The sequence below is a fragment of the Protobothrops mucrosquamatus genome, unplaced genomic scaffold (assembly GCF_001527695.2).
Source record: "Protobothrops mucrosquamatus isolate PMUCROS unplaced genomic scaffold, P.Mucros_1.0 scaffold5673, whole genome shotgun sequence".
Taxonomy (NCBI): Eukaryota; Metazoa; Chordata; class Lepidosauria; order Squamata; family Viperidae; genus Protobothrops; species Protobothrops mucrosquamatus.
In genome coordinates this window covers 32459-55940 of record NW_015391525.1, presented here as the reverse complement: position 1 = coordinate 55940, position 23482 = coordinate 32459, and the positions used below count along the sequence as shown (strand labels likewise).

General features: G+C 40.8%; 2 protein-coding genes and 1 non-coding gene across 7 annotated transcripts; 2 read left to right on the top strand and 1 right to left on the bottom strand.

The window, feature by feature from the left end:
* Window positions 1-2167: 2167 nt before the first annotated feature.
* On the bottom strand, window positions 2168-14130 carry LOC107299889 (actin-like). Of its 5 annotated transcripts, none has more exons than XM_015829233.1 (3): window positions 14121-14130; window positions 6157-6340; window positions 2168-3086 (listed from the first exon to the last, which is right to left on the bottom strand). In XM_015829233.1, exons 2-3 carry the CDS (start codon window positions 6228-6230, stop codon window positions 2168-2170), a joined length of 993 nt encoding a protein of 330 aa, XP_015684719.1. In that variant the 5' UTR covers window positions 6231-6340; window positions 14121-14130. The 5 variants fall into 5 exon arrangements, with proteins under 5 accessions (XP_015684719.1, XP_015684720.1, XP_015684718.1 ...); XM_015829234.1 differs by lacking the exon at window positions 14121-14130 and adding an exon at window positions 7299-7320 and having other exon boundaries at window positions 6157-6328; XM_015829232.1 differs by lacking the exon at window positions 14121-14130 and adding an exon at window positions 7154-7166.
* Window positions 9630-9702, top strand: TRNAV-AAC. The gene has a single exon. It is a non-coding gene; the product is annotated as a tRNA-Val (tRNA).
* MYNN (myoneurin) lies at window positions 11855-23145 on the top strand. The gene is made up of 7 exons (XM_015829236.1): window positions 11855-12120; window positions 13183-13985; window positions 17201-17360; window positions 17453-17631; window positions 18283-18366; window positions 18530-18616; window positions 22705-23145. The coding sequence occupies exons 1-7, from the start codon at window positions 11855-11857 to the stop codon at window positions 22962-22964; spliced, it is 1839 nt and encodes a 612-aa protein (XP_015684722.1). The 3' UTR covers window positions 22965-23145.
* The last annotated feature ends 337 nt before the right edge of the window (window positions 23146-23482 follow it).

Here is a 23482-nt window from a genome sequence, read left to right as displayed (position 1 = left end):
CACAGTTAATTACCACGACTTCTCACCCATTCTTGAGTGGATAGAAAACAAGCTTCAAATTGGTTGATCCCATCTTGCCTTTATTGAGTCTGTTTTGACTCACTACCAAATGATAATGTCCTGATTTTGTGTATGCCAAATGTGGTAGCTAAATAACTGGTTGAACCCTTTAGCTTTGCTGTTTTCCATCAGGTCATCAGCTGGTAGAAAAACATTTGCCGGTCACAGCACTTCACAGCACTTCTGCAGGAACAGAATCTCTAAGTTCCTTCTTGTGCCCCATTATCAACATTCCAATATGTTGTGAATAAGTGGAATAAAGTTAAAACAAAATAGAATGAAACATGAGAAAACTCTAGCATGAACAAGGTTTGTTTTCTTTTCCCTTTTTTTTTAAATGTAGTCCACAAATGCTAAATTCTGCATTCCTCTGTGTCTTTGTTTGGTAAGCAATGGGAACAGGATTTCTATCCTATTTTACCCTATTTCTCTGTTGTGCCATTTCAGCCCTAATCTAAACCAGCAAGGGCAATAGAGTCACAGCATTTTAGAGTATTGCTCTCTGTGAATTATTACAGGTAATCCTTAAGATATGACCACAATCGAGCCCAAAATTTATGTTGCTAAGCGAGACATTTAAGTGAGTTTTGCCTCACTTTATGACCTTTCTTGCCACAGTTGTTAACTGAATCATGGCAGTTGTTAAGTTAGAAACATGGCTGTTAAGTGAATCTGGCTTCCCCATTAACTTTTCTCATCAAAAGTCTCAAAAGGCAATCAGATGACTTGGGACATTGCAACCATCATAAATATGAACCAGTTGCCAAGAATCCGAATTTTGATCATGTGTCCGTGGGGATACTGCAATGGTCATAAGTGTGAAAAAGATCATGAGTCGCTTTTTTCAATTCCATTCTAACTTTGAACAATCACTAAATCAATTGTTGTATGTCAAGGTCTACTTGTATTGTACTATTCATCACTAGGCCAGGACTGTTGTGTCCATCTCCTTTGGGAGACAACAATAGGATGGTGGCAGATGAAGCTGTCAGAGACTGGATGGAAGGAAGTATATTCTCATCAGCCTGCAAAGACCAATAAATTCTTCTCTAATCCCACTTACTACTGATTCTCCCACTACACTTTCAACACAATAAAGAGTAACAGATCTTATATTTTTTGTGTTGTTGAGTGCTGTAAGTTTAAGGAGGAAAACTACTTTAACATTGATATAGCTAAAGATAATTCACAGGTTGGGGGCAGGAAGGCAGCGCATCATGGGAATACAATAGAAAAAATATATTGTAAGGCTCATTTGCTTTGTCATTCTATGCAATTGGTAAAATGTCCTAAATTCTGCGCCAAGATTCTGGGTTCCCCAGGAACAAGAAGCAGAACACATTCTTTATATTATGCTAGACTACTACTATTGTTTTAGGGATATTTTATTTATTTTTCAAAGACAGTGCCTTTTCCTGCCTTAGACAGCGTTGGTTATGCTAGTTGATTACCTGTGACAGAACCAGAATAGTGGTTTCAATATCATTGACCATGGTATCCTTGGTTACATGAGTAATGTACGGTATATAGTTAGATTCCCAGTCTAAGAGTGTAGGAAACTTAAAAAAATCAAATTTTAAATAAGGACCTAGGAATTGTAAAGGTAGTGTCTAAGAATATACTGTAGGCAGTTCCAAGCTGCGTGGTGTTTTTGTAAAATTAGAGTGTTCAAATATTTATTTACAAAATGGAAGTCTGTTGAATTGAGGATCACATGTTTTAAACTACAAGCGTGCGTGTTTTATCAGGATTCACAGTATGTTAAACTAAAGAGGGTTGGTTAATTTGTGGTTCAGTGTGTTGTGCAAACATGTGGCATAAACAAGGCCATCATGCTATGCTATAGTATGGTTTATTTGTATGGCTACAACATATTTGTTACCCTACGTTTAGTGTGTTGTATGACCCAGCCTATTTATACAAGGAAAATACATTTGAACCAATCATGGTATTATAGGATATTTACAGACATATAGCCTAAGGAAGCAGGCATGGAATTGTTACCTTTATTTGTCTTTCAAAAAGGTGAGGCAATAAATCTCACCAAGTGTTTCATGATGTTCTTCCCACAGCTTTTTAAATAAAAATGTTTCAATGCAACAGGAATCTAGAAACACTTCCTGTGTACTATGTTAGGCCCAATTTCAGCATATTCTTCCCTGGAAATCCACATCTCCTGAAAGGCTGAGAGAGAAGCAAGAATGGATCCTCCCATCCACACTGAGATCTTCCTGTCAGGAGGTGCTTGGACCAGGACTTCAGTGTCTTTGGGAGCCATGCGAATCAGCTCCTTAGTCAAGCGATCTGAAATCCCAGGGAAAAGACTGGAGCCACCAGAAAGGAGGATATTGGCATACAGAGTGGTCCTTAAGTCAATGTCACATTTCATGATGGTATTGAATAAGAGTTTATCGATTCCCGGTGCTTCCATGCCAATGTTAGATGGGCGAAAGAGGGTCTCTGGGCAGCGGAACAATTGATTGTGGATTTTAATAATCTGACCATCAGGCAATTTCCATGTTTTCTCTATTGCAGTAGGTTGTTTAGCCATTTCTTCTTCAGGGTTTAAGCACACATAACACAAGGCCTCCTTGATGATCCTCACAATTTCCCTTTCAGCTGTGCTCACTAAGGCAATGCCACTTTCTCTCAGGATTCTCATTAAATAATCTGTAAGATCCCGGCCTGCCAGGTCAAGTCGGAGAACAGCATGAGGCAAGCAGTAGCCTTCAAAGATTGGGACAGTATGAGTGACCCCATCCCCAGAATCCATCACACAACCTGTTGTGAGACCTGCAGCGTAGAGGGCCAACACAGCCTGAATGGCCACGTAAAGGGCTGGAACTTCAAATTTTTCAAAGAGCAACCTTGTCATTTGTTCACGATTGGATAATGGGTTAAGTGGTGCCTCGGTGATCAGTGCGGGTCTTGTGCTGGAGTTTAATCTCAGTTCATTCTCATAAGTATGCTTCCATATTTTTTCCATGTCTGGCCAGGAAGTGACAATGCCATGTTCTACTGGATATCTGTTGGATATAAATGAGAATTAAAGAAGGTGACGACATTACCTTACAACATATTGTCCTATGTGAAAACATCTAGGGAACCTATTGGATTGTTTAACTAACATCAGTATAGCTTGTGCGATCTACATACAAGCATGCACATATCTAAAACATGATGAACTGGAGAGGGGGCAGACAAAAGTTCTAAAAATTCACGAAGGACATGTTCCCATGTCAACGCTTCTCAGTTCCAAATATCTTTAGTTTTCATGGATCCCAGTTTATAACACAGAATGTCCTTCTGTCGAAGAAAGGATACTGTAGTAGTTTAATATTAGTTACACTCTGTTTATATTTTTGTTAGATGCATATTCCTCATTTCCTTCTATAGAAATTTGGGATGATGTGTATATAGTCGTTTCTTTTCCATCTGAATTCTCATAACTTTGTCAGATAAGCTGGGCTGAGAACTAATGATTGGCCAAGAGTCATCCATGGTGTTCCTTGGTTAACTGGAGAATGGCACCTCTGACATTTGTCAGAGTTTTAATTGCCTTTCCTAAGGTTTTGCAAGTTGTAGCAGACCAAGGGTTGAGCAACACATTTAAATCTTTATGGAATACATATACATGGAATGTTATCAATAACCCTTGTGAGGTGAAGTTGCTCCTAGTAGAAAGAGGCCCTGCACTAACATTTTAAATATAGAAACTGAAAACAAACTATTGTATTTTGAATTGTTTTTCTTTTATGTATTACAACAGGGGGCAGAAAGTTCTGTGTGAAATCAGTTGCTGTAGATCAGTAATGGGCAACATGTGCATATTTAGATATTATTCTACAGGATTGTCTGGGATGCTACACATGCTCTTCACAATCTGCTTTGCTTGTGGGTAGAGGCTTTGTGGTATCCGAAGCAGAACATCTAGATTCAGTCATAGTTTTGTTCCCTAGTATCAACCTTGTGAACCTTTAAATTTCTTCTTTCTCCTATGTATTCAAAATGGACAATGATTAATATTTATAATGTATATATATATATGTATGGGTGTAGGTATAAGTATATATGTATTTATATAGCATGTGCATATATGTGTTATGTATAGATATGGTAGATATATACATTGTTGAGAGCAGGCAACAGAATTTCATTTTTAATGTGGACCAGTGTGCTCACAGTAAAAAATTACAATAAAAGTTATTTTATCTAAAAGTTATCTTATCATTAGGGTTGCCAGGTCTGCTTCCAAAAAATAGCGGACAAGCGGGGGGGGGGGGTTAAGTAGTAAAAAAAGTAGACTGTACAGCTTTAGATTACGTACCATTTCATCATAAAGCTTTTGAATAAAAAAAATGTCCACTATTTTGTGAAAAAAAATAGATCACTATTTTGTGAAAAAAAATAGTGAACATAATGTGAAAAAAGCGGACTGTCCACTCAAATAGTGGACACCTGGCAACCCTACTTATCATATTGACTTTGATACCCAGCATGGTCAATGATAAAGAAAGATGGAAGCTCACTCAGCTCAGTGACATTGGAGGACTATTTGTTGTCTGTTTCTAGTGGATCATGATTAACCTATTACAAAAAAGTTTTGAATTCTTCCTTTGCTCTGTTACCTGCTACAATCTCTCCCTTTTTCTTTCTATTTCTGCACTATGTGTGTGTGTATGTGTGTGTGTATGGATATGGATATGGATAATAACATTTCCAGAATCAATTGCACCTAATTTGGCAGACAAAATAATCTATTTGGTTCTCTCCCCTCCACCCTCATCTCTTGACTATGGATATTTTGTCTTCAGCTCTGAATCTTTTGCAAACTAGGCCATTTAAAGAAATGAATTGACTGGGTAATTATTCATACCATATAGTTTTGATTATAGTTCCTAATTAGGAGAGTTAAACTATTGTTATGCTTAATTAAACACTGCAACGCTCCAAATGAACCTCATCGTTTTACATAAACGGGCAGATTTTAAGAGCATAGCCAAGCCGATCTTTATTTTTAACATTTGTTAATACAAAATCATGACAAAGACGCATGATAGTTGTTAAATTAAATAAGAAAAAAATAGCCATCATAGTTGGGATATCTGAATAGTAACAGCAAAGAGGGAAGGGAGCAATCTTTGACGATAAATAATTCAATTTGATGTACGTCAGTAAGTAAGTCTCTCCTCCCATTTTGAGAAGTGATTACAATCTGGAGGAAAGTCATCTTCTCTTAAAAACATTTTTTTTAAGTCTCCTTCATCTAATGTTCTCCAGAGAAAACACCAATAAAGAAACGGCTTGCCATTGTTTTCAACTAAGATGTTTTCCCCTATCCTCTTCTGTTTCTGATATTAATTCTGGTATTTCCCGATGATTTCCCATTCACAGACTGAGTTGTGGTGATCCTGTCATAGTGTAGTATAGTGGAAAATCAGGGTTTTATTCTTGTGGGTAGAGAAGAATCTCTGATACCCTTCATTGCCTTCCAAAAACCAGCATAGGTACCTCTAGTTCCTTTTAATAGCACCTGGATGGACAACATATGCCTTTCCAGACATTGAACTCCAACCAACAGTACGTACAACCAGCATGACCAATCTGAAAGATTGCCAATTGCTGCCAATTATTGAGTTAATATCCAGTTACATGAATCAAAACCAGAACTCGCTGTCAATCATCACAGAATGTCTTAGTCCAGGGGTAGGCAACCTTGGCTCTTTTATGACTCGTGGACTTCAACTCCCAGAATTCCTGACCCAGCCATGCTGGCTGAGTAATTCTGGGAGTTGAAGTCCACGAGTCATAAAAGAGCCAAGGTTGCCTATCTCTGCCTTAGTCCATCAAATTGACTTTCTATTGTCCAGAATAGCCCTTTTCCATTGTGGTACTATAAACGTCATTGACCTGGCCTAAAATTATGTTCATGCAAATTTCATCTTCTCTTACATCATCATTCCAACCTTTAATTCCTAAGATTCCTTTTTCTGAAGTCATTCCCATCCCTAAGTAAATAGTTTTAACATGGTTTTCAGACCAGCTAAACTCTTACTTATCCCCTATGGTTTACATTCCCCAGTGTTTGCTAAGCACCTGAGGGAGAGGATCCCTCGCTTGGCTTGTGCTTCATCGCCAATGTAGAAATCCTTCTGGCCAGCACCAAGCATTACAGACTTGGCCTTGGCACGGCCTATCAAGTTGGTAAAGATGACACGTGGTTCCTTATCTCCAGCAACACCAGCCTTGAGCAGGCCTGAGCCATTGTCTAAAACTATAGCTGGTGGTAGCTCACCCATCCCTTGTTGATGGTTCCTGTTCCTGCACAGAGCATGTGACCCTCAGTGGGCCTGTCTTATATTGGGGAAAGATTAAGGCTAACAATCTCTCCAGACAGGTGTTGCTCGGGCTATTGTGACCTCCATGTTGCTATGATACCTTCTGAGCAAAGCTTTGCAAGGCCTTGAATAGATGTTTGGATAAGATAGGATGAATTCAGTGACTCTGTTTTCTCTGCATTCTTTAGTGAAGTCTGTTTCTTGCTTCAAGAACTGTCCAGTTGTGGTTAATCTTTTCTCTTAGGGAACATGTAATTTAAATGGGAAACTGCTTAAATTTGACCAAAGGCACAGACACGTGACACAAGCTGACACTTCCCATTCCAACCATTCCAACTTCTCACTAGGGTGATTAAGCATGAACCATCAGGGCAGATTTTTTTTTTTATGGGGAGGTGCCTTCCTTTTACTCTGGGGCAGAACAGGATATCCCTCTTTCCCAGGATTAAAGTTTTTGATACTTAGCCCTGGTTTCCCCTGAGCCCAAGAGATTGCGGAGTGTGCAGAACTGATGAAAACCTAATATTGGATAAGAATGGTTTTTATTTTAATAATTGAAACAAGACAAGTACTAGGGGAAGGATGAATCTGGGAAGTTTATGTATAGAAATTAGCCAATATCTGTAAACAGATCAACCAACTAACAAAGACAATGGGACAGAAAAAAGGAAAATTACTTAAAATTACTGAAATGAGCCAACCTACACTGAAAATAAATAAAATGCATCAAAACGGCTGTCTTGACTTTTTGAGACATATCTGGCCTTCCTCTGACTGGTTCCAATTCTCTCAGGCTTCTAAGCCCAGTTGGGAAGCTGCCCTCACAGCATTGCTGCTTTCAGGAATTGCAGCCCAAGTGTTGCTAAGACTAACAAAAACAAAATTGAGCTTGGATCTCACCCACCACTTGTTTCTCATTGGAAAGGACTCTATATTTAATAAAATACTTGGTTGACAACCAGGTTGCTAGATCTGTGGCACTTTCTTTGTAAGCACTTTATTTTTCTGGGAAGCAAATATTTTTCATTATCCCAATAATCATCTCCCTGATAAGTTTGGGAAGTGAAAGAAATAAATCTGCTTTTTCTTAGTCTCTAGTCCTTCAGTTTTGCACTGGGATGACAATTCCCAATCTGCATGACCAACAGCCAATTGTTATGGGTTCCAGGGTTTGGTGAAAAAGACTCCAAAGTACAGCTTTCTTGCACCTTGAAGCAAAGACCTCTTAAGAACTGATGAAAAGGGAATTGCCTATTTTGATTGAAGGTCAACTAGTCAAATAAGTTTGCTGATATAACATATCAGCAAACTTATTTGCTGATATAACATATCAGCAAACCAACAAAAGAATTTCCAGTGGGTTTTTATTCAGTTTTTGGAGAAAGACAATGGCAAGAGAATGACATGGGGAATGTTTAAGAAGCATGGAGTCTGAGCAGGGATTGAGGAAGTGGGCAAAACTATTTTCCCTTCCTGGAAAAAGTACTTTAATGCACCTAGGGCAGCAATATGTTAATACAGCAAATTCCTCACCTTTTGTTTATTCTCTTGCCCCATATAAACAGATTACCGGAAGTGTCATCACTCAAACAATCTTCTTCCAGTTTGAAAAACAGAGAAATATAATGACCTTTCCATTTGAAAGGCAAAGAATGGTAAGCAAGTACTAACATGCCCGAAACATTTCACCACTTAAAACTGGGGTAGTAAGTATGTAAAAATACTCTCTTTTTCCCCACTTGAGACCCATCAATCACTTCACAATGACTGTTCATTGCAATCCTTTAGATTACACCAGGAAGGAGAAAACTGTAGCTTTCCAATTTTTTGAAATTATAGTAGTGTCTATCGCAACTATAGTAACAGACATCTAGAACTCATCAGCTCCCCAAATTTAATAGAAGCAAACCCCACTGAAGCCAATGGGATTTACTTCCAAGTAAGTGACTGCAAATTTGCAGTCATAGCCATAGCTTCAAACCAGGGGTCTTCAAACCATCTTTTAGCCCAGAGTATTGTGGGAGCTTGGTTCTTGGGGTGAGTTTACAGTTCAGTATACCACTTGGACCAAGAAAACTGGATTAATCACACAGCAAAATAATTTGAAAACAAATAAGTATGTCATATGAATAATCCCAATGAATATTATGTATTATCATCTTTAAATCTCAGCTCAGTCATTGGGAATTATAATATCTTTCATGTTGGCACAATTTTTTTTTACTTCTTACAATGCTATTGTAGGAAAAAATCCAAGATTTTTTAATGCAAGATTGAAACTATGCTTTCTGCCAAATGTGGCACAAGGTTTCCATTCCCACAAGTTTGAAGAGAGAGAGGAACACCTGCCACAAAGATGTTTGTGTGAATGGTGCTATTTATTTTGATGGACCGGGTATTGTGTGGTAGTTACAGATAATTAAAGTATCTATTTATTAGGAAATAAAAAGTCCAACTAACTGCACTCCAGCAAGGAGAAAGAAAAATGTGTGCAAGTTTCTACAGTGCAGATGTTATCTTAACATTCAAATTATCTCAGCTGGAAATCAAGTGGAAATAAGGATGCTGTAGTAATTTTATTCCTTCCGTGAGAGAAAGGAATACGGTAATCTGCATTTAATAGGCTCTCAAATCCAGTGCTGGTTACTTGCTCACTCCTGAAATCCCACAGTATTCAATTTGATATTCACTCTCACTTAAGTGTGATTATAAAGCATACCTGAACGCCCTTTTCTGAAATTAATTAGATAAGGTCTTGGAGAATATAATGACCCTACCAATTTAGTTTATTTTTATACTGTTTTAATTGTCAACAATTGCCTCAATGAGTGATAGTCATTATCAAGTCATAAGTAATTTGATTTTTAAGAAAAGAAAATGAAGACAATCTAATAATTATTTTGTAATTATAATTGTTAATTATTCTATAATTGTGAATATATGTAGTTCAGGGTTGAATTATGGTATCTTTGGTGTTTGACATGATTTGTTTGCTTGCAGACGTTTCATTACCCCATTAGGTATCGTTATCCTATAAATGTGTAGCAGCAAGACTTGATGGAGGAAGTCTTCATTTGGGACCGCAGTATCTATATTTTAGTTAGGATTTGTTGTGATTCAATATTTGGTTTCACTGTTGATTTCTGCTGTATTCGAATTCTGTTTGAGGATGCATAAGCATAGTAAAAGTAAAGACATAAGGAAAGTCATTTCCGATAATTAGATATAGTGGTTTCCGTAGTGTAGTGGTTATCACGTTCGCCTAACACGCGAAAGGTCCCCGGTTCGAAACCGGGCGGAAACATTTTAATCTCCAAAAGTATTAGATCCAGATTAGACACGTGGGGATTTTATAATTAATTTATTCAATGTTCTTTCAAAGGTAATTTATAATGGACAGAAATTGCTTAACAATGGGCTTTCCCTCAAATAAATAACTTGTTGCAATACATTTGCTTTTAATATTTACTACACATGGTCCCAACGGCTAGGAAGAATAACTTTTTTTAAAAAAGGATAACTTAAAAAAAAAACCGTGCAGCGTTCTAATATTGCAACAGTGCGGTTTTGAAATAACTGTTTATTACTTTTGTTTCCGACTTGGCGGCCTAAAAGTAAGAGTAATGGTTTTATGTACCTATGACTAATGCGCGTTCCTCTTTCTAGATGTACTATAGGCATTCCAAAGATTCTTATAACACATTGTACTTAATTTCCACTTTGTCCGGCCATATTTTTCTACAAAGTCATTCGCACCTCCTAAAAATTAATAGTTTATGGCGCTAGACATCATGGGAAATGTAGTTTATACTATGGAAACGCCCATTCCCTACGTAATTAAGCTCCGCCCCGGTTTCAACCGCAACCATCGCCACTCTTTCGTGGCTGGAATTGTCCCGCGAACGGAAGTGAGCCATCAACCAAGGGGGCGGAGCCAATAGCGTCATCACAAAATGGCGCCCTGAGCGGAAGAGGCTTCCGCTCTCGCGTTGCCACCGCTGCCAGGTGTGTTTGCCTAGTAATTCTGAAGGGAGGGAGGGGGGGAAAGGAAGCGGGCTAGGACGGAACCATTTGGGCTGGATGGCGGGGGGGGAGGGGAAAGAGAAGGAATACCCGGGCTTGCTGGAGAAAAGTCCGAAGGACCGAGGAGAAGAAGTGGGTGGGAGGTAGCCCAGCCGGCGGACGTGTGTGACAGGAGCGAGCCGGCAGTCGGGGAGGTCAAATTTGGACCAGAGGAGCTCTTCCCCCCTCAGCCAACTCCTCAGGCAAAAGGGAAAGCTGAAAAGATGCTGGTGCCAGTTGCTGTTCTGCTCTTGCAGAGTGGTTTTGCCCCAGGAGGTGCCCTCTGCAGCATTGCCCCAAAACTCCCCATCATCCCCGCCTCCCCCGCAATGTATTAGTTATTAGGAAAGGCATCCTGTCTCCCCAGGGACCCCATGCAGTTGCACCCCTTAAGAGCCTTATGGGGAAGTTCGGGAGAGGAAGGGCGACTGAGCCCAACTCACCCAATCTGGGTCTCTCCAGTCCTGGTCCAACTTTCCACTCCATATAGATTGATTAGATTAATAACACAATCCCACCTTTCCTCCTGCTCATCCTGCTCCCTTTCCCCCATCTGTTAGCTAGGGTGGCATATCCTATTTTTTGTAGTATTTTATTTGTATAGTTTTATCTTTTTAATATTGTAAGCCATCCAGAGTTACCCTGTGATAAGATGGATGGCCAGTAAATTTAATAAATAAATAGGTCACCTGTATAGATCTCTGTTAAGAACACCAAAAACTAAAGGTGTCTTTGGGGGAATGGAGAGGGTCCATGTGCTCACTGGCAGTCCAAATCACATTTTGCCCTTTTGTATCTGGATCCCTACACAAAGGCAGTGATATAATAACCCTTTGCATGAAATAGGAAGATTCTCAGTTGAGCTCTGCAACTGAGATATATCCTTAAGTTTGGCTTCTTGAATTCATTCTGCCAAATATACATGGGGTTGTGGGGAAAACTTGCTCTGATGATGCAGGAAATCTAATAAGGTACTCCTCTTATTCAGTTTCTGGTTAGCAACCAAAGAGTCCACTTTTCAAAATCTCTCATTGCGTTCTAAACAATGTTTAACCTGCTACCTTTTTGATGTGATTTAAATTTGCTTATTTTGGAAAGGGAATACTCATACTTTCTAGCACATCTTTTCTCAGCAAATGTTTTTGTGGGCTACAGCACCTGTGGGGACATTGTATTTGGCGAAGGAAATAGTTTTAGTTTTGTCTGAGCATTTTGCTTTTCTTCATAATAATTGGATTCTGTTGTCTTAATAATAGAAAAATAGTAAATAGAGACAAATCTTTGAATGAGGTTTGTGTTATTCCTTTTATTCTGCTGGAACTAGGGACCCCAATGCTTACATATTTGTTTTTCTTCTCAGGCCAAAGGGAAGAAGCTGTGCATCATTACGCAAAATGCAGTGTTCCCACCACTGCGAGCACCTACTGGAAAGTCTGAACAGGCAGCGTGAAGTGGGCTTTCTTTGTGACTGCACCATCATTATTGGTGAATTCCAGTTCAAAGCTCATCGAAATGTTCTTGCATCTTTTAGCGAATACTTTTGGGCTATTTACAGAGATACTTCAGAGAGTAATATATTTCTGGATCAGAATCAAGTGAAGGCTGATGGATTTCAGAAACTTTTGGAATTCATATACACAGGAGATTTAAACCTTGATAGGTATGGCTGGAGATTTATTTAGTGTTTAAAGGAAATACTAGACAGAGAACTACCGGTAAATAGAATGTTCTCGCTTAAGGTATAAATTACAATGTAAGTTAAGATGTCACAGAAGAGGAAACTAGTATATACAAGGTGATGTGCAATGTTACATAACAATTGATTTAATCCAATTTGCAAGCTCTTCATGGTACAAAATCCTCTGTTATAAGAGTGGTGTACTTAAAAAAATCAGTATTAAGGAAGTTGGGAGAAAATGTCTTGATTCAAGTGTCCTAATAAGCAACAGCTTAACAGATTGTATGACAACAGCTTGTTACAAGGAATTAGACCTGATACCCCTTGTTATGTATTTAGATATTAGATTTATACCCTGCCTTTGTTCAGAAGAAGCCAACTATATACTTGCTTCTCCTACTTGTCCCCACAAAGACCACTGTGGGAGGCAGTCTGAAGTCACCTGATGATCTTCCATGACTGAGAATAGATAGAACTTGAATCTTCCCACTTCTAGTCCTAATACTTTAATCACTACATCACTCTACCTCTCACAGAGGTGACTGAAGGAATAATTCAGTTAGTATCACTTGGTGAAATATAAAAAATGTTGGTGATTATTTTCTATTCAGCACATTTTTGTCGGCTAAACTGACTTCGATATTTTCAGGTTTAGAATTTGCCCAGTGGCCCATCTAAGCATTGGATCTCGTGTCTTAATATTTACCATATTTTTGTGTGGTAGTACTTCTGTTGTCTCATACTCTATGTCAGCTAAGGTCCAAAATTATGTTTGGTTCATCTGAATAACAGTAAATTAGACTGCATAGTTCAGATGAGTTGATTGGTATAATGGGGTTACATAGCAGTGACATAACTTTAAGACTGATGCTTATTTTTGTGATTTAATGGCCTTTCAAAAGAGGAAAAGGTAGCATGTTATAAGGCTCGTTTCTGATATAGATTTTTAAAATCTTGTTTAAAAATTGTATCAGTTTGCTCAATTTAATATTTATGCATTTTTAAGACCATCAGTTTTCTGCATATGGTACCTTTTTCTTGCAGTTGGAATGTTAAAGAAATTCACCAGGCTGCCGACTATCTTAAAGTGGAGGAAGTAGTCACTAAGTGTAAAATAAAAATGGAAGACTTTGCTTTTATTGCTAATCCTTCTTCTACAGAAACTTCTAGTATCACTGGGAATATTGCATTGAACCAACAGACTTGCCTGCTAACACTTCGTGACTACAATAACCACGAGAAATCAGATGCCCCTTCAGTGGATATAGCTCAGTCTCCGGTCTTAACAGCAGCCTTGGAAAAAAAATCAGTTCAACCCAAAAAACGGAAAAAGGCCTTCAGTTCCCCAAAACACCCACCAAGCAAGCCAGTACAATATCCAGGTGATGTTGCAGAAAACTCTGCCATGGAGATGTTTTTGGATGCGAATAAATTGGCCACCGAGATAACAGAACAAGCTGCTCAAGGAGGTGATAATTCTGAACTGCAACTTACCCCCGTGGTAGAGAGTGAAACTTTTGCTGCTCAAGAAATCCTTGTGCAGGCTATGGCTGTGAAGCCAAAAAAGGGCAAACCACATCAAAACTGTGCTCTGAAAGAGCACTGCTTATCTAACATCACCAGTGATAAGAACTCCTATCAGTTGGAGAGCTTGGGAGAAGACCTGGATCAGAAATACCCCAAGGCCAAGCCGGTGTGTAACACATGTGGGAAGGTATTTTCTGAATCTAGTAGCCTGAGACGGCACATGCGGATTCACAAGGGAGTCAAACCGTACGTGTGCCAGCTCTGCGGCAAGGCCTTTACACAGTGCAACCAGCTGAAAACGCATGTAAGAACTCACACAGGTAGGCTCTCTGTTTGGGTTTGGGGGTTACTTCTTGTCACAATGAGCAGGAAAGGTCACCCATCTTTCAAATAAATTCTTCCCTCCTTTCGCTAACTTGTGGTCAGTTATAATAACATAAGTAGAATTCAGTAACGTTCTAAATCTTCAGATTATTTTTTTTTCCAAGGAAGCAGGTATATCCTATCACAGTGGTGGCGAACCTATGGCACGCGTGCCAGAGGCGGCACTCAGAGCCCTCTCTGTGGGCACGCACACCATGCCCCAGAGATGGCAACCGTGTCTCTTCAACCAGCCGCCCATTAACTCGCTGAGGTCCCACAGGGCCGGATGCATCCCAACACCCATGCGCTCGCTGGCCTCTGTGTGCAGGGGCTGATGGTGTCAGGCAGCAGCCGTCCCGGCCCCTGCCTCACCTTTCCCTGTGACAATGGTACCCCCACCCTGCCTTACCTTGCCTCACCTCACCCCACAGGACGAGCCTCCTGCCCACCGCCCCACCTGCCAGAGACCCTCTGGATCTCCCCCAATCCTGCCCAGCCCCCACAGGTGTCCCTCCCCACGAGCAACATCAAGGTGACCACACCCACCTTGGCCACACCCACCCAATCTGCCATGACCACTACAGCCACGCCCACCTGGCACCTGGCGATAAATAAGTGGGTTTTGGGTTGCAATTTGGGCACTCGGTCTCTAAAAGGTTCGCCATCACTGTCCTATCAAATGAAACTAGAAATATCAGTATGTCTTTCTTCCATAAACTGCAAGGAGAGATAGAAAGTTTTACAAAATGTAATTTGTGGAAAGAAAGCTCAGTCCTGGGCATTTTGAAAGTAGATCTATTTGTCTTGATACTGATTTGTGAGCTATAGCCTTATTCTACCCTTTGTGTAAAATTTGTATCCCTTGTTTCTTGCCAGAACTATTCAGGCAGGGACATTATAAAAGTACTTTCAAGTAAGTAAAGCAAAAGTAAAGCAAAAAAAAAAAAATGTCCCACAATGCATTACAAAAACATAGTTAGAGCTTCTGCCCGATCTTTTTAAATAAAATGGTTTCTGGTTGCTGGTGCACAAGTTCTGGTTGACAGCGTAGACCTGCTTTGATGTAAGCAGTAAGTTTGTTTTTGCCATAATTGTAACAATGTTAGAGAATGTTACGGCTTCTGTGACGAGACAGTTGAGTGAAAGCACTGTGTCGCCCTGCGGTGTCACCCTTTACTTGTCTTGGAGATAAAACATTTACCTGGACAGGGCATGCGTGAGGCAGAAAGGCTTTAAAAAGGCTCATTCCAGAGAAGTTGGGGTGGCAACTGGGTGATGGTGTGTTGATGGCAGATCATGACATAGTGGTAGCTGAAGATTCGGTGTGGCGTAGTGGAAGAATGCTTAAGAACACCGAGGAAGAGGCTTGGGAAGAAAACTGAAGACTCAGTGAAGATAAGAGTACATACATTTTAGGTTGTGGGGCTTGATAAGGAGGAAGCAACCAGGCTCCAGAGCATAGTCTGGCTACTCAGCTTTAAAGCAGCAGCTGAAGTTTTAAAGAGGTTGTGGTGATACCAGAAAGATTGACCCCCCCAGTGAAGGAGAGGTCATAATTCCAAGGAGTTGACTGGTGTGAGTGACCAGTCTGCTCAGTCAAGGAGAAAACCTCCTGTTGTGCTTGGTTTTGGCAGCTGGCAAGCTCTCTCCAACGGGAAGAACCGTGACTAAGTGCCAACACCAGATCTGGTCCAAGCAGCAGCCACAAAACCAGCTCAGGCATCCAATCAGCCAAAGTCACGGCAGCTAGCAGTAAAAGAGAGTGATAGAATAGGAAAAATACAGAGAGCTCTTATATTGGTCCTGCCAAACTTGCTCTCAAGCAGTTGTCTCCTCGTCGTGATACCGGTAGTAACTGGCAAGGGCTGGACAAGGGAAGGGGGAGGCTAAGGTGCTAAGGCAGGGAGTCCCTAGGCCAGGAAACCTAGGAGAGAAGCCAAACGACAGAAAAGGAATACGGTAATGTCCTTCTTAGCTCTCTGTGAACCGAAAGACTGGCAAAGAGGGCTTCCTTTCTCACAGGCGGCGTTTTAGGAAGACATCCAAGGTCATGTTGCTTGGCTGGAAAGACAGGCCAGGTGCTAGCTGGATAGATGCCCAGAATCTAAAACTGAAAGCTGAAGACAGCTAGGAGGAAGGAGAGGTGAGAAAAAATCATTTTTCTTTTAGTATCACTATTGGCTGTAAACCAGTAGCTACCACTTCACCAGAAAAGGACTCCTTTAGACTGATCACTGTAAAAGAAAATCCACAACAGTTCCCCCCCCCCTTTTCTTGTAGGCTATGGAAGCTGTACTATGAAGCTCCTATGTACAGTATTTAAAGTCGTCTTTGTAAGTGATAGTGCGAGCTTGTCACAATTCCTTCCACTGGGTTTTTTTTTGGGGGGGGGGGTAAGGGTTATGTGACAATGAAGCCATATCTTTCTAAACAGTATTTTTGTCATACAAAAGAACTAGAACCAATGAATAAATAATTGGTGCTCTGAATTGTCTTTGCAGTAAACAGGGTGCAACTTTATGTTTGTGCAACTTTTAATGGTCAATGTTTTGAACCTTCTATTTGTTTTATACGGTTATTTATGATGTTATAAGCCACACAGAGTTGCTTGACAGTGAGATGGATGGCGTATATATGTAATGAATACATACATAAACTTGGAATGTCAAATCTGACTTGATAAACAATTGTGAAATCATGAAAGGAACACATACGCACACATACGCACCTACCTCTTCTTTCCTATTAAATGTGTAATCATTCCAAGACTCAGTGGAGTAAACAACATCTGAAAACGTTCAAGCCTTAATTAAGCAGAAAGACAATACCTAGAACTCCCGAACATTTGCTAAGAGGTTGATTTGTGGCAAAAAGTTTTCCAGCATTACACGGGCAGTTACAGCTAAATGATTTTGGATAATCAGGAAAAACATCTCTCCATTGCATCTATTACTGGCAATAGATCAAAGTGCTGTTATTTCTGGAATAAAGAGGGTTACCAGCCAAAGAGATGGACCTCTGCTAGGGTCTGAATGATGCCACCAGATGGGGTCCACTCTCTGAAATTCAGCCATATCTCGCTGTCTCTGTCCACAATTCCTTTTTGTCCAAAATGGAAAAAAAAATCTCTTTAGAAGGCATTGCTAAAGGAACATCTTAATTCTCTTCGCAGGTGAAAAGCCATACAAATGTGAACTCTGTGATAAAGGTTTTGTTCAAAAATGCCAGCTTGTTTTCCATAGCCGAATGCATCACGGAGAGGAGAAACCATACAAATGTGACGCCTGCAATCTGCAATTTGCAACTTCAAGTAATCTAAAAATCCATGCTAGGTGAGTGAATGAGCATCACCTGAAATGTGGCTAAATGTTTGCTGAAAAGCCACTGGTGCACTGATAGTATGTTTTACTTTTTTTAACCTTAGGAAACACAGTGGAGAGAAGCCATATGTCTGTGATCGATGTGGACAGCGATTTGCACAAGCAAGCACGTTGACTTACCACGTGCGACGACACACAGGAGAAAAGCCTTATGTCTGCGATACCTGTGGGAAAACTTTTGCAGTTTCAAGTTCACTCATCACTCACTCAAGAAAGCATACAGGTAATCCTGAAATAAATGAATTAGGGGAGACCTTACTGGGCTGATGGAGCTATTAAAAATGGAACCTGAAGGCATGATTTTTGCAAGGCAAACATGGATTCATGTGTCTTTGGCACTCACTAGGAAAGTATAACAGACTAAAAAGTTTGGAGACTTCTGATTAAGACCGTTCTATGTATCATAAATAGACTATGCTGCCTACATTAGACTGTAGGTCAGTGATGGCGAACCTTTTAGAGACCGAGTGCCCAAACTGCAACCCAAAACCACTTATGCATCGTCGCGTGCCGGGTGGGTGTGGCCCATTGGGTGGGCGTGCCCATTGGCTGGACGTGGCTGCGGTGGTAACAGCAGACTGGGTGGGACTAAAAAGTTCAATCAATCAATTCCAACTTTGCAAGATTTTTTTTTCCCACAAGAAGTTGAAATTGACTGATTGAACTTTTTTTTTTTTTTTGCACACGGTGGCGGAAGCCTAAAGCGAAAAGGTTTTATAAAACCCAGCTGAAGGCCTCGGACTGGGGCGACAGCACGCGTGCTCACAGAGAGGGCTCTGAGTGCCGCCTCAGGCACCCGTGCCATAGGTTCGCCACCACTGCTGTAGGTGAAAGGCATCATTTTCTGATAACTTATCACTTATTTTCTCTGCAGGAGAGAAACCTTATATATGTGGCATTTGTGGCAAAAGCTTCATTTCTTCAGGAGAACTTAACAAACACTTCCGGTCTCATACAGGTGAAATCTTAGACACGAGACTCCTAGTAAATTCATTACTTATGCATGAAATGTTGCTTAATGCTATCCTACTGCTCATTTGCTAAGTGGTGATTTCATCCCCCTTCCTGTTGAAATATCTATATTGGAATTTGGTGAGTCTGACTATAAATTTTGTTTTAAGGTGAAAGACCATTTATCTGTGAACTGTGTGGAAATTCCTATACAGATATCAAGAACCTAAAGAAACATAAATTGAAAGTTCATTCGGGTAAGCGGTCACTTTAATACCTAATGCTCGTATAGCCTAGAATATCAAAGCATTTGTTTAAAGAAATCTGAGTATCAGTCTTCTAAGCTAACCAAGTAAAATGCTGGATTTTGTTTTAATGACGTTCTGACATTCTCTATTGCTAATCTATCCCTGCATAAAATGTCAAAAGAAAACCAAGAAAACAAACTGGAACCAGGAAAAGAAAAACGGGCAGGAAAATATAAAAGTATTGCATCATGTTTTCAGTACTGCTTTTCTTTAGTTGAAAAGATTTTTTCCCCTCCTCTGTCCCTCTGTACTGTTTGTGCAGGTTAATCATTATTAGCTTTTTTTACGCAGGGCTGAATCTCAAGTAATTTGTAAAAACTAATTTCGTGTCTTTCCTTTCTTCTTACAAAAATCCATTATTCCAGTACTGGGTTACAATCAAATACTTGGAAGATTTAAGGTGATATCTGTGTCAGACATGTTCCTGCTGCCCGCCCACCCCTCAGCTACAATATGGGTCCTTGGGTATCTTTCTGGGTGTTGTGGTGGTTGTTCCAGAAGACAGTACAATTGTGTAGTATTTAGATACAGACATTTGAATGCTTAATATACCTGCAAAGATGTTACTGCTTTTCAGGTATACTGCTTTAAAAGTCTTTTATCTTCCTGCTACCTCTTTGCAATTATTTCATACAACCGAGGATCTCGGTCATCAGTGGATAGACCTTTATGACCGTTGCTGGAATCCTTAAAAACAAAATGTGAATTTCAAACTCTAGTTTTATCTGAAATTCACAGTGCGTTGCCCTAAATCAGGGATCCCCAACCCCCAGGCTGTGGCCCACTACTGGGCCTTGGCTCATTTGGAACTGGGCCATGGAAGCGTCGGGTAAGCTCATATAGCTCCATTTGTGCAAGCAGCGGGTTACATGTGCCCGTCGCTGGTACAAATGGTACTGCACTCTCACCAGCCACTTGCGTGTAACCATTCCCTTCCCCCCCCCCCCGTCGGTCCGCAAAGCCGGAAAGATTGTGGATCACTGCCCTAAATAGATAAAAGCCTATGAGCTGGAAAGTATTAGTTTACTAATAAAAGAGAATATTTGTAGCTCAGGGTTGACCTGAGGGGTCCTTGGTGCTCTCTGAGCTTGCTTGTTTTCTTGCAGATGTTTCATTACCCGAACTAGGTAACATCATCAGTGCTGGTAAGGAGTGCTGTTTGCTGTCAGTTTATATTCTAGTGGTTTGCCTGTCACTGTTGGTGGGGGTTGGCTTAGAGATTCTTTGGTTGGGTTATTTGCTATTGGCTTCTTTGGCACTTTCTTGACTGGGGCATTGCTTATTTGACTGTTGGCCCGAAGTTGACCTTGGAGTTAATCTATGCTGATCTGGGTGCTGATTGCTGGTGGAGAGGTGCTTGGGTGTTTTTGTTCTTTTTTGGGCTGGGTGATAGTCTCTTTTGCATAGTCTATAGATGTTGTTAATGTCTATGTGTCCATTGATGGCTGATTTGTCAAAGTACCAGGCTTCTAGAAATTCCCTGGCGTTTTTGGACTTGGCTTAGTCTAAGACAGTGATGGCGAACCTTTTAGAGACTGAGTGCCCCGAATTCACCCCCCCACACACTCCTGTCCCTGCTCCGCCGTGCCCGCTGGGCCTACTTCACGGCCCACCACAGATCACCCAGGCAGCCCAGCAGCGCCATGGCGGCCATGCCCTCTGGCCATGCCCCGCAGCATCATCTGTGCGCGATGTGGCACAAGGGCGGAGTCTTGTCCCCACTGCCCGGCTACCATGTCCTTGGCTGTGCTGCTTTGTGTGGGCCATGCCCGGGGGTGACTCTTCTCCAGGGGGCTGCTGGTGAGGAGGGGGCCGTGGGAGGAGGTAGGGCTGGGGCGACGGTATGTGTGCCCACAGAGAGGGCTCCGAGTGCCGCCTCTGGCACGCGTGCCATAAGTTCGCCACCACTGGTCTAGGATGTTCATATTTTCCCAATTGAGACTATGATTAAAGCTGTCTACATGTTTTGAAATTAAAGAATTTCCATCATGTCTTCTGACTGCTAGTTGATGTTTGTGGGTGCGTTTTGCCAATCTTCTGCCTGTTTGTCCTACATAGTGGTTGTTGCAGTCCTTACACTGTACGTTGTAGATGACTCCTGTTTTTTCTTCTGGGGTTGCTGGGTCTTTTGGTCTGCTTAGGATATTTTGAAGGGCTTTAGTTGGCCTGTGTGCTATGCTGATTCCATGTGTTTGTAAGAGTCAGTTGGTGGTTTCTGAGATATTCTTGATGTGTGGCAGTGTAATTCTTTTTAGGGTTTGTGTTGGCTGTGCTGTATTGGGTTGAGTGGTCAGGGACTTTTTGATAAAGTTGCATGGGTGTCGGTTTTGTTAGAATATGTTGTATACATGCTCTTTCCTTTTTCTGCTGTTCTGGGTTGCTGCAGTGACCTTACGCAACTTCTCTTGTGGGGGTTGGGTTGTTGCTTTGGTAGTGGAGCATCTGGTTAGTATGGGTGGTTTTTCTGTAGACTTGTGTTTCTAGTTTGCCAGAAGGCATGATGAAAATTCTTTAATTTCACAACATATAGACAGATGTAACCATAGTTTCAGTTGGGATTTTTGATGAAGATCTAGAAGAGCCTTTCCTCAGTAACACTTTTTTAAAAAAGAGAGGCAGTGTGCCTCAGTGGTTAAAGTCTTAGACTGGCACCAGAGAGCTCCAGGTTCTAGCCGGTCCTAAGCCACAGAAACTGAGTGGATGATTTGGGACCGGTTGCTCTCTCAACTCAACCTCTCCCATAGGAATGTGGCTGTGTGGAAAAACAGAAGAAGGAGCACTAGGGTGTGCTGCCTTGAGCTCCTGAAGTTAGTGCCAGTAGCTATGCTAGCTTTTATGGGGATTGATTGAGAAGTAAAGGGAAACAACTTTTTCAGATATTCTTCTAAATCTAGAAGCTAATTGCTATGCTAGGTGTTGCTGGATGTTGGTCATTACCTACAAAGCCTATATATCACATCAGTCCATCCTGCTCATTCAGGCAGGGAAAACATGCTACGGACCCTGTCAATCAGAGAATTCTGACCGGTAGGGTCAAGGAAGAGGGTCTTTTCTGCCGCTGCCCCTGCTTTGTGAAACATCTTGCCCTCAGATGTTGGCTTTCCACAAAGAGGTCAAAACCTAGCTGTGTAGCCTTGCCAGGAGAACCCCTCCTTCCGCCTGTATTAACAACTCTTAGTCTCCCCATCTTCGATCTCTCCATCTCTTGCAGTTTTATAACACTGTTTTACATTTAAAAATTTTTAATCTTAAATTATTTGGTTGAAATGTTTTATTGTATTGATTAAATTGTACACTGGTCAGAGCTCCTCTGGGAGGGAGATGGGTGGTTAAGAAGTTTGATACACACACACACGTGCGCGCACACACACACACTTACTCCTGTTTTTTCTTCTGGGGTTGCTGGGCCCTTCAAAATATCCTAAGCAGACCAAAACACCCAGCAGCCCCAGAAGAAAAAACAGAAGTCATTGTCAACGCTGCTAACATCGGATGTTCTTGCTTTGACAACAGATGGAAATGCAGCCATTTTTCTCTATTGCTTTTAGAGTTAGTTGATGCTGGGAGGGGGAATGTGGATGAGAGTCCAGCTAGTCTTAATAATAACTCAGCCGTGGGAACCCAAGGTCATTGGGCCCAGAGTTGATAGAGTTTTGGCGGGCTGGGGAGCTGGGGAATTTATGATTGTTTATTGGAGGAGGGAATTGTGCTTTGCTACTTTGTATCCAGGGGAGGGGAATTTAGTTTTCAGTTTCTACTATGTAGTGCCGATACTTTGTTTCTTGAATAAAAGATTCTTTAAGATAAACAATGCCTCAAAGTTCTTTTGAAGAGTTTCATCTGTCGGAACCATGACAGTCAGTGTATGTGCGTGTGTGTGTAAGTGTATGTGGGTGTATAAAATATAAATAAATATAAATATAAAATAAATATAAATATAATATAAATCTATTGTTACTTGGGCCCATATTACATGGTATAAATTAAATAGCTCTTTATTTTCGAGAGTAATTCTTCAGTTTTGTTTGACTTTTCAGACCCCGAGTTCCCTTTGGATTCCATTGCACTTGACCCTTCCTTCAGCGAGCAAGATTCAATTCCAAGTGAGAAAAGCCTTTTGCTGGAGTCTGCTGATGTGAAGCCTTCAGACATATTGCCTCTGCCCATTGGAACAGAGGACCATCAGCTATTACTGCCTGTCACGGATGGTCAGTCTCCCCCATCCGACACACTCCTGAGATCTACCATCACAGGATATTCAGAACCTCAGTTTATTTTCCTCCAGCAATTGTACTGACAAGTGTGAGTGATGAAAACTCTAGGAATGCAAGCATCTCTTATATCAAAAGGAGCTGTGGGTAAGTTAGATTTCATCTCAGACTAGGGACTTTGAGTGATGCATCTTTGCTTTGAGTTCAGCTTTTCTCTAATATTTTGTTACTCTAGAACAAAGATTGTGTATTTTCACCTGAAAGAATCAAGATTGCATTTTCTAGGAGATAAAAAAAAATCTTTTGTTTTTCTTCAACATCTGCCTTAAGAATTCTAAACCATTTAATACGGGGAAGATCCTTCAGTGTTCATGCAGAAACTAAGCCAAGGTATTCAAACTAAAAACATTGAACTGAAATAAGGGAAGAGTCTTTTTAAACTTTAAATGACTTAGCTTTTGAAGTAAACAAACCCGACAATAATTGAAAGCAACTCTGAAAACAGCCAATATAGATGCAGCAGCTGCCCAGTATGTTCCATGGAGTGTTGCACATACAACTGGATGCCAATGAACAAAAGATGGGGGAGTTGTCCCATTTCCAA

Excerpts from the sequence above, each read along its gene's own strand:
- MYNN (XM_015829236.1), top strand. The coding sequence starts at position 11,855 with ATGCAGTGTTCCCACCACTGCGAGCACCTACTGGAAAGTCTGAACAGG. Across the intron at positions 17,361-17,452 it reads AATCTAAAAATCCATGCTAG|GAAACACAGTGGAGAGAAGC; the intron begins GTGAGTGAATGA and ends TTTTAACCTTAG. Across the intron at positions 17,632-18,282 it reads TCACTCAAGAAAGCATACAG|GAGAGAAACCTTATATATGT; the intron begins GTAATCCTGAAA and ends TTTTCTCTGCAG.
- LOC107299889 (XM_015829230.1), bottom strand. The coding sequence starts at position 6,359 with ATGGGTGAGCTACCACCAGCTATAGTTTTAGACAATGGCTCAGGCCTG. Across the intron at positions 3,087-6,156 it reads CGAGGGATCCTCTCCCTCAG|ATATCCAGTAGAACATGGCA; the intron begins GTGCTTAGCAAA and ends TATATCCAACAG.